This window comes from Mobula hypostoma, chromosome 9 (assembly GCF_963921235.1).
Source record: "Mobula hypostoma chromosome 9, sMobHyp1.1, whole genome shotgun sequence".
In the NCBI taxonomy this organism is placed as follows: Eukaryota; Metazoa; Chordata; class Chondrichthyes; order Myliobatiformes; family Myliobatidae; genus Mobula; species Mobula hypostoma.
In genome coordinates, this window is record NC_086105.1 from 114,709,652 (window position 1) to 114,722,825 (window position 13,174).

Consider the following 13,174-nt stretch of genomic DNA (forward strand, 5'->3'; position numbering starts at 1 on the left):
TATCACCTTTGTCTTGAAGGGTGACATCAGAACATCTTTCAAGAGGTTGAAGCCTTGCAAAGAGTCAGGCCTTGATGGTGTACCTGGCGGGACAGAGAAAATCTGTTGCAGATGGAGGTTCCCACTTGCCTCAAAAGGGTGACAATCATACCAGTGCCCAAGAAGGGTACGGTGAGCTGCCTCAACGACTATCGCCCAGTTGCACTCATATCTACTGTAATGAAGTCCTGCTGCGAGGTTGTTCTTGGCCAGAATTAACTCCTGCCTAAGCAAGGACCTGGACCCACTGTAACTTGCACATCACACACAATTGGCCTGCAGTGGATGCAATCTCACTGACCCTCCACTTGGCTTTGGATCTCCTGGACAATAGCAATATCTACATCAGGTTGCTGTTTATTGATTACAGCTCAGCATTCAACACAATCATACCCTTAGTTCCATTATTTCTGCCTGCTCCTACCCCACTGAACTTATGTCGGCATAATTCCTCAAATGGATTTTGTCCCCCTTCGTCCAGTCCCTTCCGACCTCCATCCCGGACACATTGCATGCTCCATTAAGGGAGTACAGCTGGGAAATCGGAGCTGCAGTTAAGATCAGAACATCAGAACATCTAACTCTGCTGGGGGGGGGGGGGGGAGAACCAAGATGCAGGAACATACATGGTTAAATATGGGCAGTTACTGTAAGAAGATGTCAGCAAAAATGAGCCCACAGCTTCTTCAAATGAGCTGTTTGAACTGAAAGGCCACAGGTGCTAATTGGACAGATGAATTTCTACAAATGTCACAAATAATGACATGGACTGTACAATTAATTGTCAATGGCACAAACTGGGACAAGCAATTATTCTTAAAGGTGTTAAAGTTGGAAATTCCTTTGATTTATACTCTGGACAGTAGCTGGTGGCATATATTACTTAATGTGAAGCAATCAACAGAATCTAAATGAAGGTTCTAAAAGTTAGCAGCATTTAAATCACTTGTTTCGACAATTTACTGACATACAGTACACCGTGTTAAAAATCTAATGTCAACCATATTTATTTGCATTTTTTAACAAATTCTCACATGACTATGATTCAAATTAGTCATGTTATATTTTCCTTTGTTTTCTTTTCTCTCTCCCCACAGCTTTTTGGCTATGCCAAATTAGACAGTTTATTCCCTTGATTATTGTCTGAGATGTTTCAAAATTGATTTTAATGTAAATTTTTTTTAAAAAAGAAGTTCATTTCAATTTTTCTCCCGAATGTTTACCAGACACTCAGATTTCCTCTGCCTCAGAGTCAGGTGTGATCTCATGAAGTTCTTGAGGCAATTAACTTCTGCCCACCTTTGGGACAAACTGCTTCACTCTAAGAAGGAACATTAATTAGATGTCCAGAGAGCTGACAGTACAACCTCAAGTCTTATTGTTACGTAGACTGTTTTTGATTTATTCCCAGAGTGCATCATGCTTATAAGTACTTTAGAGAGGAGTTAACATCAAAATACCTTGTAACCAATAAGCAGAACTCTCTAATGGTGCAGATCATTCACCCAGTGAGCAGTTAAATGATAAAGGATCCTGGAGGAATGCCATCAATGTTTGATTTAGTTAATTTTTCCCCAGTCAGGCACAGATAAGCAAGATCAGACTTAATACCCTGTATCCTACAGAATGCAGTACTGTCCACACTTAGAGTCATGATCCCTGAGTGTCTATTGACTAAGAGCAAGTTTCAGCTTAACTGTGGTGCCTTGGTGCTGGACAACCAATCAACATTCACTATCACAGTGCATTGTGTGTTAAGATATTCAGCGCAACAATGAAGAAAACCTTTTCAATTTAAAACATAGATTTGTTAGTCCCAATTTCATTCCCATCCTTATTTAAATGAACTTACTCCACACTGTGAGACTGGCCGATGCATTCACCGCTCCCTTAGAATTCATTGCAAAGCAGGTATATGTTGCTGCATCTTCAACATGGGCTGGTTTGATCAACAGCCCACCCGATTCCTGAAGTACAAACCGTGGAATTTGTACCGAACCACTTGCTAAAACCTTATCACCTGTAAAATAAGGACACCGGTCAGGAAATATGGATATATGAGCATGGATATTCCTGGTGGGAATACAGGTACATCTATGTAGACAACGTAAGAATAATGTGCAGACACCACAGCTCAAAAGGTTGAGGGCAAGTAAGAGCAGAAAAAAAATGATAAACAATGTTAACCTAATGAGGTATAAAAATAAAGTTTCCAGCATGCATTACTTTTCCCCCATTGAGATCGAGTCAAATCAACAAAGCTAATATTGCTTCCAGATCAATTAATTACCACTGTGAATTCCTATCAATTATGGCCGTGTGGAGGCCTCTGGGGAAGATCTTAATATTAGGGATTTTCTAAAACATAAGTAAGGCATTATTAGGAATTAACAAATGCAAACAAAAAAACCCAGCCAGCTTTCAGAACTCAGCATGTCAGGCAGCACCTGTGGAGGGAAAAGGACTGAACAAGGGTCTCAACCTGAAACATTAACCGCTTATTCCCCTCCACTGAAGCTGCCCAACCCACAGAGTTCCTCCGGCAATTTTTATGCTCTAGCTTTCAGTGCCTCCAGCCTCTTCTTTCTCCAAATATTAGCAAATACTTGCTTTATAAAGAATCTTATAATAGTATGTGAATAACATTACGAATGGTTCTTTGCCGTTCTTAATTACTAGTAGAGGTTTTAGTGCAAATGCACTAGATTACTATTAAATATATCACGGAATACTTTATAATACGCAATTTGAAAAATATAACCTGAAAGCTACCAGATTGAACTGTTTTGAAAATATTTTACATGCAACAATATGCAAACAAATTTGAATAAAATGATCACTTCTAAAAACTAATTCATTTGTGAGTGTTGTTCATATCTGGATTACAAATTATATGCAAAGCAGATGCAAAACCTTTTGACACTTCAGCCTTCAAAACAGCAAAAAATACACAGATTTAAAAAATAATAATTTATGTCTTATGTAAACTGATTAGATATCATCTGACTGGAGTGAGAATTAAACCTGCAATGTACCTTCAAGCTTTTCAGTTAAAGGAAAAACTTGATGAATGGAAAGGTACTCAGCAGTGAGAGTGTTCGTAAATCTGATCTGTCATGGTCAACCGTATTGCATACATGCTGTAAAGAGCAGATGTATAATATATACTGTACATGTCCAAATCTACCTTTTAGCTCTGTTAGTATACATGGTTGTTGCCTAGTGTTTTTTTTTGAAGCTGATGTGTTACCACTTTTGAGAGAAGAAATGGTGATGTGACAAGATAAGTTTTCTCCCCCCTCATTTTACAAGGAAGGTTTGGTGTTAAACTGTGATCATCTTTCTAACAGCATGAAGTAATTATGCAGCTGAGTTCATTCTCTATCAGTTACTGCTAGTTCTATTGAGAGAAAGAATGAGTCCAAGCCTGTATACAAAATGACATGCTATTTCAAAAATGAACCTTCGTTATCTACCGGTATTGTCCAAAAATATACTTTGAAACAGGCTGATTAAATACAGTACTTAGTGTGTAAAAGTCTTAGGCACATATACATAGCTAGGGTGTCTAAGCCTTTTGCACAGTACTGTATTTGTCAACGTGGAGCGGAGAGCGAGTTTGTAAATCTGTCTGGAGCAAAGATGTGGGAATAGTGAGGGTGGAGTGCCATTGGTGCGTGTGGGACAGGTTGCAGAGATGGAGTGCCAGGGTGGGGTTGACACTCCTGCAGACTCACCCAGTCCCGAGACACCAGGCAAGGCCATTTGATTTAAAACAACTAGTTTACTGATCATTCCAGAATGTTCCTCTGATGCTTCCCATTCCCTCCCTTGTCTCTTTCCCTTTTCCCAACCATGATTCCTCTTTCCCTGCTCGTTTCCCATTCTCAGTCCATAATCGAGACCCATATCAGAATCAGGTGTTTCATCACTCACATATGTCAAGAAACTTGGTTTTTTTTGTGGCAACAGTACATAAAATTACTACAGTGCTGTTGTGCAAAAGTGTTAGGCACACTAGCTATATACATGTGCCTAAGACTTTTGCACAGTGCTATAGGGTATATATTGTGTTCTAAAAGCAGTGGGTTTTGTCGCTGACAGTTGGCAAGAAGTAAGCCGCAAGACAATTCGGAAATGTTTCAAATCTTTGCTCAATACAGTTTCAAGCATTCAGGCCTGGAGATGCCAGAAATGGCCCTGAATGAAAATGAAACGTTTTCACTACTTCAACAAGTTAGGAAACTACATAGAATTTGAAGGTATCAATAATCATCTTGAACGTTATAACGAAAATGAAGATTTGGAAAACGCAATTGCCAAAAGCTTTGCATAAAGACAGTCCATTACCTGCATTAGGTGTCTGTGCTGATTCTGTTCATTTACAATAAAAGAAAATCAGAAGAGTACACTAGATAAATTCATCGACAAAAATCACTGCATTTTGAATACAAGCACACGCAACTGACGCCATTTAAAAACTGTTCACTCTAAGCTTGGTGTTTTACCTATCGGCCACGCAAGATGCAACCAATGCCATTTAGAAACAGTTCAGCAACAGTCTCCTGTCCCAAATAAGGGAACACACACACACACACACACACACACACACACACACACACGCAGCAAGGTGGAAAATGGTGGAAACAAGTAATCCCAATCTTCTCAAAGTAATATTTTATTGTACTTGCCATTTCTCCATGTAATACTAGGTTTAGGTGCCCCTGAAGCTTCGCAGTGTAAAACCACAGCTGCTCCATCGGTTACAGCAGTGTCTGTTGGGGCTCTGACGAAGAAAGGTGCAATATCTGAAATAAACAAAAAAAAAGACTTTGAGAACTTCTTTTGTGGTAGAATGAACAAAGCTGGCCTGCCTTACTATGAAATCTCATTACCCTGTATCTCTCCCTAATCACAATCATGGACAAAAGGTCATCTTTTGCCAAATTGAATGTACATATAGCAATCTGTGTATTATCATGCAGAACATGATTAAGCACCTCAGATTATTTTATCATAAAATTCTTCTGTTGGATGATCTTGTATTTACAAATTAATTTATTTTTTATAGTTCCTAGCTAAACATTTTGAATTATTGCTTGCTTTAATCATCAACTCAATAAAAATATAGTATGTGGTTAAAATACCTATCTTTTAGAGATGAAGAAACTTAAGATGGCAAATATTGCCTATCAAGATATTGAAGAATTCAGAATAAAGGAAAGTTGAATAAAAATAAACTGACCTCTCTCAGTTAATATGACCTAGATGAGAAACTTATTTTCTTTAAACAGCACAACAAAAAAAAAGCTACTGCTACTGGAAATCTGAAATACAAGTACCAAATATCAGAAATACCAGTCAGTTCAGGGGAACAGCTGTGGAGAGATGGAGACAATTAATGTTTCGAGTTACTGAGCATTAATTTGAAAGTTTAATGATCTAAAATGCTAATTCGGTTTTCAAGCTCTCAGACACTGCCTATCTGCCAAGTATTTTCATATTTTCTATTCTTATTGACACTTATTTCCTTGATGTCATTGAGAAATCATGATTTATACTCACTCTGTGGCATTTGGTAGTTCTTCTTTGCCAAGCTAGTTTATTGTTTCACAGTAAGAAATTCCAAAGTACATTCGTACTGTATGTTTGTGGTTCTGCTGTAACTATGGATACTGCACAATAAAGCTATTAATTTGCAGAGGTTTTATTTTTCACTTTAGATTTTATAGTTGATCTTTTGAGTAAAGAAACAATACAATCAAAATCAGGATTTAACACCATCACCATCTCATCAAACTAACAGGTCTCAAGAAGTCTACAAGTTGTTGTGTTAGCACCTTTCATACCAATTCTTCACTGTCACATTCCTCTTTTCAATACTGTTCTTAACACACCATCTGCTAACAAAGATTTTGCTTCCTGAATACCTTTAGGGGTATCTTATGAATTTTGGACTACTGATCATGAAAATCATGAAATTTCCCTATCACGCATCTTTTTTTTAAAATAAACTTATGTTTATTATTTCAATTCATAATTCAAGTCAATTAAAATGTTGCCTACAATGTAAGCTGGAAAGTTTCCTATCTTGTCCAGGCAGGCTTAGGTGGTGCAGCTGCTGCATGGCAGGACAGGTTTTAGTAATAACTATTGGGTTCAGGACTGTAAGGATGGAATTTGCTATCACCAGGCACAAAAATTTCTAGGAAGTATTTTGATATTTGAGACAGATGCTTCCCAGAATAACTGATGCCAAGATTAAGGAAAGCATTTTTTGTTGGTCCACAAATCAAACAGATCATCAATGACAGGCAATTTGAAGAATTTCTAGTGGGACCGGAGAAAATCACATGGAAGGCATTCAAGGAAGTTGATGAAATTTTTCTCGGCATCTACAGAGCACCAAACTACATGCAGCTGGTTGAAAGCATGCTTCAAGCATATAAAACCATGAAATGCAACATGTCACTAAAGAATCATTTTCTGCATTCCCATTTAGACTTCTTCCCTGCAAATCTTGGTGCTGTTATTGACGAGCATGGTGAAAGGTTTCACCAGGACATTGCGGTCATGGAGAAAAAATACTAGGGCAACTGGAATCCATCAATGCTGGCAAATTATTGTTGGACACTTAAGCGAGAAGCCTCAGACACTGAGTACAAATGAAAATCATTAACAAAATATTTTTAACTTAGTTGAACAATTGCAAAGCATCAGCACCATTATGCAATTAAACACATTATATTCAATAAAAGTTAATTTGTTGTTTCTTAAATTCCTACGTGATACCAGTAGTCTGAAATTATATTTGTGTTCATCTTCAAGCAGTCTATCATAAACAAAAAAATTCTGAGGAATCAACACTTTTGAAAAAATTTGTTGTCCAGTGTGTAATCAGTTCAAGACAGCGTCAAGCTGCAGTCTGCATTGAGAGCTGTGGCTCAGACTTGGTATTTTTTTTAGGTTTGTAGTAATGGTTTTGGGGACAGAGAGAGCCGTTAGGGGTCAGGTAGAGGTATAGGGACTGGGATGTGGGGAAATTAGAGATTAGGCCAGAGTCTAAGCCTCTGCTCCATGTTCAAAGGCCTGCGAGGCAGACATAGGATATCCATGGTCGGACGTTGGGCTGGCAGACCAGTGAAGCGCAGGGCTGGAGACCCCACTTCCAGAGTCAGTGAGATGTTGGCAGGTTTCAGGATTGGTGATCTGTGCGAGCATGTGAAATGAGGGCCAGTAAACGAATTGGTGAGATTGGAGTTTGAGGACTAATTCTTGGGGTCCTCATTCATCATTACCTGTGGGTCTTGGGACCAACAACCAAAGATCAAAAACTGAAGGTCGATCTTAAGTGCAGAAGTGGAGGCCCGATGGACAGAGCCAGAGGCTGTGAATCTCTGCAAAAGCTGAAGGCCTAATGTCCTAGTCCCAGTACAAGTCTGCTGGAGACAGTCTGTTCTCGGGAATGTGCATGGGTGGGTGGGTGTATGGGGCTTGATTTGCTGCTGTTCTTGTTGTGTTCTGTTTAGTTTTGTTCTGGCAAGCATTGTGTGTGGTGGAACTTACGGGTTGCCCCCAGCACATCATCGGTTGTTAACACAAACAACTCTGTTTCGATGTACATGTGATGAACAAATCTGAATCTGAATCTAACTGTCTGTCCTCACTTCTTTCAAAAACTATTGTCCATCACTAAAACTGGCTACATTTGATTTCTCGGACCACGATCTCTTTGTGCTCAGTTTTACATTATCCTCGAGTGTGCTCTGAATACTCAACTTCATATTCACCTTTCCAGGAATTCACTGAGCATCTTATAAACTAATTTCAATTTCCTCACAAGCTCACAGTTGTCTTTGTCAATGCCGCTGATAGCTTATGAAACTGAGATTTCCTATGCTCTTCCTTGTTCTTCATATCGCCTTTGACCTTCTTTGGAACCTGTTCCACTCTTCTGGATGTCTTCTCTTTTGTTTCAGATCCTATTTAACCTAATGTAGTCACCCCATATGCTCAAATATGCACTTTAGTTAGTGTTAAAATGTCACGTCTTATGAGATCTCCAGCAAATATTCTAATACAAGCCAACTTTCATTCAGTTAGTATCAAACAAAATAAAAGCCAGTTTTTTTGGCATTTCCAGCACCTTTTTTTTTTGACTTTGGATCTGGCGCATCAATCTTCTCATGCCCATACATGCTTAAGTTGATTAGGTGAACATATCTGATCCACTGTGATATCAAAAAAACACAATCTCTGCTGATAGGAAATAACATCTCCACCTCGCTGACAATTAATACTGGTGCCCCATAGGGACATGTGCTTAGTCTATTGCTCTACTCGCTCCACACCCATGACTGTGTGGCTAGGCATAGCTCAAATAGCATCTGTAAATTTGCTGTTGATGGCAGAATCTCAGATAGAGATAAGAAGGCGTACAGGAGTCAGATACACCAGTGAGTTGAGTGGTGTCACAGCATCAAGCTTGCACTCGATATCAACAAGAACAGAGAGATGATTTTGGACTTCAGGAAAGGTAAGACAAGGGAACACAAACCAACCCTAATAGAGGGATCAGAAGTGGAGAAAGTTAGCAATTTCAAGTTCCTGGGTGTCAATATCTCCGAGGACCTAACTTGTACACAACATATTGATACAGATGGAAAGATAGTGGCTATATTTCATTAGGAGTTTGATGAGATTTGGTTTGTTCACTAAAACACTTGAAAACTTTTACAAATGTACCATGGAGAGCATTCTGACTGGGTGCATCACCATCTGGTGTGGGGAGGTGGCGGGGGGGGGGGGGGGTTGGTGGCTACTGCGCAAGATCAAAATAAGTTGCAGAAACTTGTAAAATTAGTCAGCTCCATCATGGGTACCAGCCTCTCTAGACATCTTCAAGGAGCTGTGTTTTAGAAAGTCAGCATCCCCGCCACCCAGGACATGCCCTCTTCATACTGTTACTGATGGGAAGGAGGTACAGACGCCTGAAAGCACGCACTCAGCGATTCAGGAACAGCTTCTTTCCCTCTACCATTGATTTCTAAATGGACATTGAACCCATGAACACTATCTCACTACTTTTTATTTCTGTTAATTTACACTACTTATTTAACTCAACTATTTAACACACACATATATATTTAATGTGACTCAGCTTTTTCTCTCCATATTTATCGATCATATATTTCATTGCACTGCTGCCACTAAGTTAATAGATTTCACAACCTATGCTGGTGATATTAAATCTTGTTCTGATCTGAGTTTCTTTTAACCAATAAAGATTCATTGGCAAATTTCATTCTTTCTTCAAAGCAGTGTGTTCCTGCATTTCCACTGATCCCTTAATCTACAATTCCTTAATTGACAAGCACTTAAGAACATTGCTTTGTCAGCTTTTCAAACTTCAATTAACTCAGAACCTGGGCATCTATCCTTCCTCACACATAAAAATCATTGCCATGTCCCGATGCCTATCTGTTTCCCAACAAATTGATTTTAAAATCCCCACATTTATATCTTCCCACAACCTCGCACAAAACACTTGGACTGCTCGTGACTAGCCACATGTTCCAGCTCCCCTGACAACAGATTTACTGGATGGTCTTGATTCCTTCTGCGTCATTATCTGAGGATGATCTTTCAGTAACTAAGCCTTAGTCTTTGAAGTCTTCTCTCACAACTGCTCCATGTTGTTCTATTCCTCCTGGCGCTGTAAAAGTCAGCTAACACCCACTTCTTTATCTGTGCCTTCACCTTAACAAGTCTGTACTACCCTTTCCTCTTCATGCCTACTGCACCTTAATATGTTCCTTTAATCTTGGAACTATTGGTGAGATTAAACTGCACAAACCAACAGCTTCAATCTTAATGCAATTCTCGAGGCTTTTCATTTGGCTAAAGGAATTCCTCTTCATCTCTATTCTAAAGGGATATCCTTCTATTCTGAGGATATGCCTTCTGTTCCCAGGCTCCCCCATTAACTGGGAACATTCGGTCCACGTCCATTCTATCTAGGTCTTTAAATATTTGGTAAGCTTCAATTCTGGAACTGGAGATAAATTGAGCAAAGGACTCATAAAATGGAAAGAAGTCTGCAACAAGTCCTTATTATTATTTGTAGAAACTACAAAATAAACTGCTACAAATAAAGTACAATCAGTACATCTGTTAACAGCAAGAGTTCTTGAGTGTCTCAGAATAAAAGCACTTAAATCTGTTTAAACTACAGATTTAAGTGTGTAAACATTCCTGGAACTAATCCCACTAAACAGGATCATCTGTTTTTATGCCCATACATGCAAGAGATACTTAAGGAGTTAATGCATTTATCTCCTGAGAGTTCATTGTGCAATTCAGTTTCTCTGATAAACAAGCTAACACACACTTTTATAAATGTATGCTTAGCCTCAAATAAATGGAATGGCTGTTTGTTTATAGCATTCCAGGAAGAAATTGAAACTATTAATTTTGGACACTGGGTTACAATACAGCTGCGATGGAACGGGAGGTTAGTGCCGTGCCTCAGTGAGAACTGCTAATGAGATGTTAGGAAGTAAATAATTTGCATGCCTCAGCAAATGAAATAATGATGTGTTAACTTCATTATCACATTGCTGTTAGTCCTGTTGGACTACTCTAACTTCTCTTTAGTTCAAATGTTTGGTGGCAAGCCTGATCTCCCATATAAAAAAAAGCAGACTGATACTTACTGGTAACAGTAAGATAGGAAGGAGTTTGAATATCTCCTGCTTCATTCCATGCAAAGCACTGGAATATTCCTGAATCTTCAGGGACCAGCCTCTGGATCTGCAAGGTCCCGCTTACCATCTCCTTGTATCTGCTGTTGTTCAACTTGACTACTGGAACTGAATCTTTGTACCACTCAAGACTGGGTAAAGGAATACCTGTGCATAATTAAAAGTTAAACCACACTATGCAAGTGATGTCTTTGAAGCAATAGACCCATGACAATATTTCAAGTTTTTAAATAACAATAAGATGCAATGAAAAACATTGGTATTTTTCAATCATCATAACTACATAGACAAATGTCTTGTGGGAACTTACTAATTATAACCTGAAAGGACAAACAAGAGAAAATCTTCAGATGATGGAAATCCAAGCAACACACGCAAAATGCTGGAGGAATTCAGCATCCATGGAAAAAAAGCACAGTTGATGTTTCAGGCCAAAACCCTTCGGTGGGACTGGACGAGAAAAGCTGAGGAGTAGATTTAAAAGGTGGGGTAGGGGAGACAGAACCACCAGGTGATAGGTGAAACCTGGAGGGGGAGGAGTGAAGTAAAGAGCTGGGAGGTTGATTGGAGAAAGAGAGAGAAGGCCATGGAAGAAAGGGGGAGGAGCACCAGAAGGAGGTGGTGGGTGGGCAATAAGATAAGGTGAGAGAGGGAAAAGGGGATGGGAAATGGTGAAGGTAGGGGGGGCGTTACCAGAAGTTTGAGAAATTGGTGTTCATGCCATCAGGGTGGGGCTACCCAAATGGAATATAAGGTGTTGCTCCTCCAACCTATGTGCGGCCTCATCATAACAGTGGAGGCGGCCATGGCTGGACATATCAGAATGAGAAAGGGAAGTGGAATTAAAATCGGTAGCCACTGGGTGATCCCGTTTGTTCTGGCAGATGGAGCGTAGATGCTCAGCGAAGCGGTCTCCCTATTTGCGTCGTGTCTCTCCAATGTCCAGGAGACCACACCAAGTGCACCGAACACAGTAAATGACCCCAAGAGACTCACAGGCGAAGTGTCGCATCAAATGGAAGGACTGTTTAGGGCCCTGAATGGTAGTGAGGGAGGAGGTGTAGGGGCAGGTGTAGCACTTGTTCCGCTTGCAAGGATAAGTGCCAGGAAGGAGATCAGTGGGGAGGGACGAATGGACAAGGGAGTTGCGTAGTGAGTGATCCCTGCAGAAAGGAGAAAACGGGGCGCATGGGGGGGTGGGGTCGGGGGGGAAAGGTGTGCTTGGTGATGGGATCCCGCTGGAGGTTCCATTTGGGGAGCCTGATGGCATGAACGTCGATATCTCAAACTTCCAGTAATGCCCCCCAAACCCACCCCACTTCCCCATTTCCCATCCCCTTTTCCCTCTCTCATCTCATCTCCTTGCCCGCCCATCACCTCACTCTGGTGCCCCCCTCCTTTTTCTTTCTTCCATGGCCTTCAGTCTCTTTCACCAATCAACTTCCCAGCTCTTAACTTCATCCCTCACCTTCCAGGTCTCACCAATCACCTGGTGGTTCTCTCTCCCCTCCCCCCACCTTTAAAATCTACTCCTCCGCTTTTTTTCCTCCAGTCCTGCTGAAGGGTTTCGACCCGAAAAGTCAACCGTGCTTCTTATCATGGATGCTGCCTGGCCTGCTGAGTTCCTCCAGCATTTTGTGTGTGTTGCATGAAATCTCAACTGAGCAATCCCAACAGTCCCACTGCCTCTCATCCCCCCTATATTTATTTCTTCACATCCATAAACCCTTTTTCGTTTTATTTGCCATCTGCCTACACAATTTGAAGCAACCAATTAATCTGTACCTTTGCATGTCTCAAACTAACTCAAGGTGCACGTGCACCTTTGGAAAACAAGAGCACCCCTTTCCATGAGAAACAGCCATACACCCCACAAACAGGACCTGGGGGTCAGGATTGAAGTTAGGTCACTGGAAATTGAGGTAGCAGCACTAACTGCTGCACCATCACGGAGAGTGCTTTGACTAGGATTAGGCCTTATTAAAGCCTATATCACATGTGGATCAATGGACTATGCCAAGTGATGACATTTACACCATGAAAAATATTAGAGAGGACTCTTCAGGATCTGAAGTCTGAATGAAATTATTTTCAATTAAATTATTTCTACAATTCCAGTCAAGCATTTGTACTTTTTTTAAAAAAACATATATGTGTAAGGGGGGGTTTCGATTTTTATGTTACTGCGGAGGCTAATTAAAATGGCGTCTTTGTTATGTTAATCTGGGGAATGCGGCTTTGTTGTGTTAAACACGGAGAAAGTTTGCGCTAACAGTTTGTTTTTTGCTTTAGAGTCTGATAAGAGGGTGTTATTAACCAATTGGGATAGTTGTTATGGTTTTGGTGTATTTGAAGATACTGTATGCGCGGGG

General features: G+C 40.2%; 1 protein-coding gene across 2 annotated transcripts in view; it reads right to left on the minus strand.

Annotated features, from left to right (window-relative positions):
- The window catches only part of sdk1a (sidekick cell adhesion molecule 1a), a 779,580-nt gene that overhangs the window by 264,870 nt on the left and 501,536 nt on the right, over nt 1-13,174 (minus strand). For both annotated transcript variants that reach the window (XM_063058961.1, XM_063058960.1), the window contains exons 9-11: nt 10,755-10,949; nt 4,731-4,847; nt 1,892-2,059 (exon numbers count right to left, since the gene is read on the minus strand). In XM_063058961.1, the coding sequence (XP_062915031.1) occupies nt 1,892-2,059; nt 4,731-4,847; nt 10,755-10,949 (480 nt within the window). The remainder of the gene's footprint in view (nt 1-1,891; nt 2,060-4,730; nt 4,848-10,754; nt 10,950-13,174) is intronic.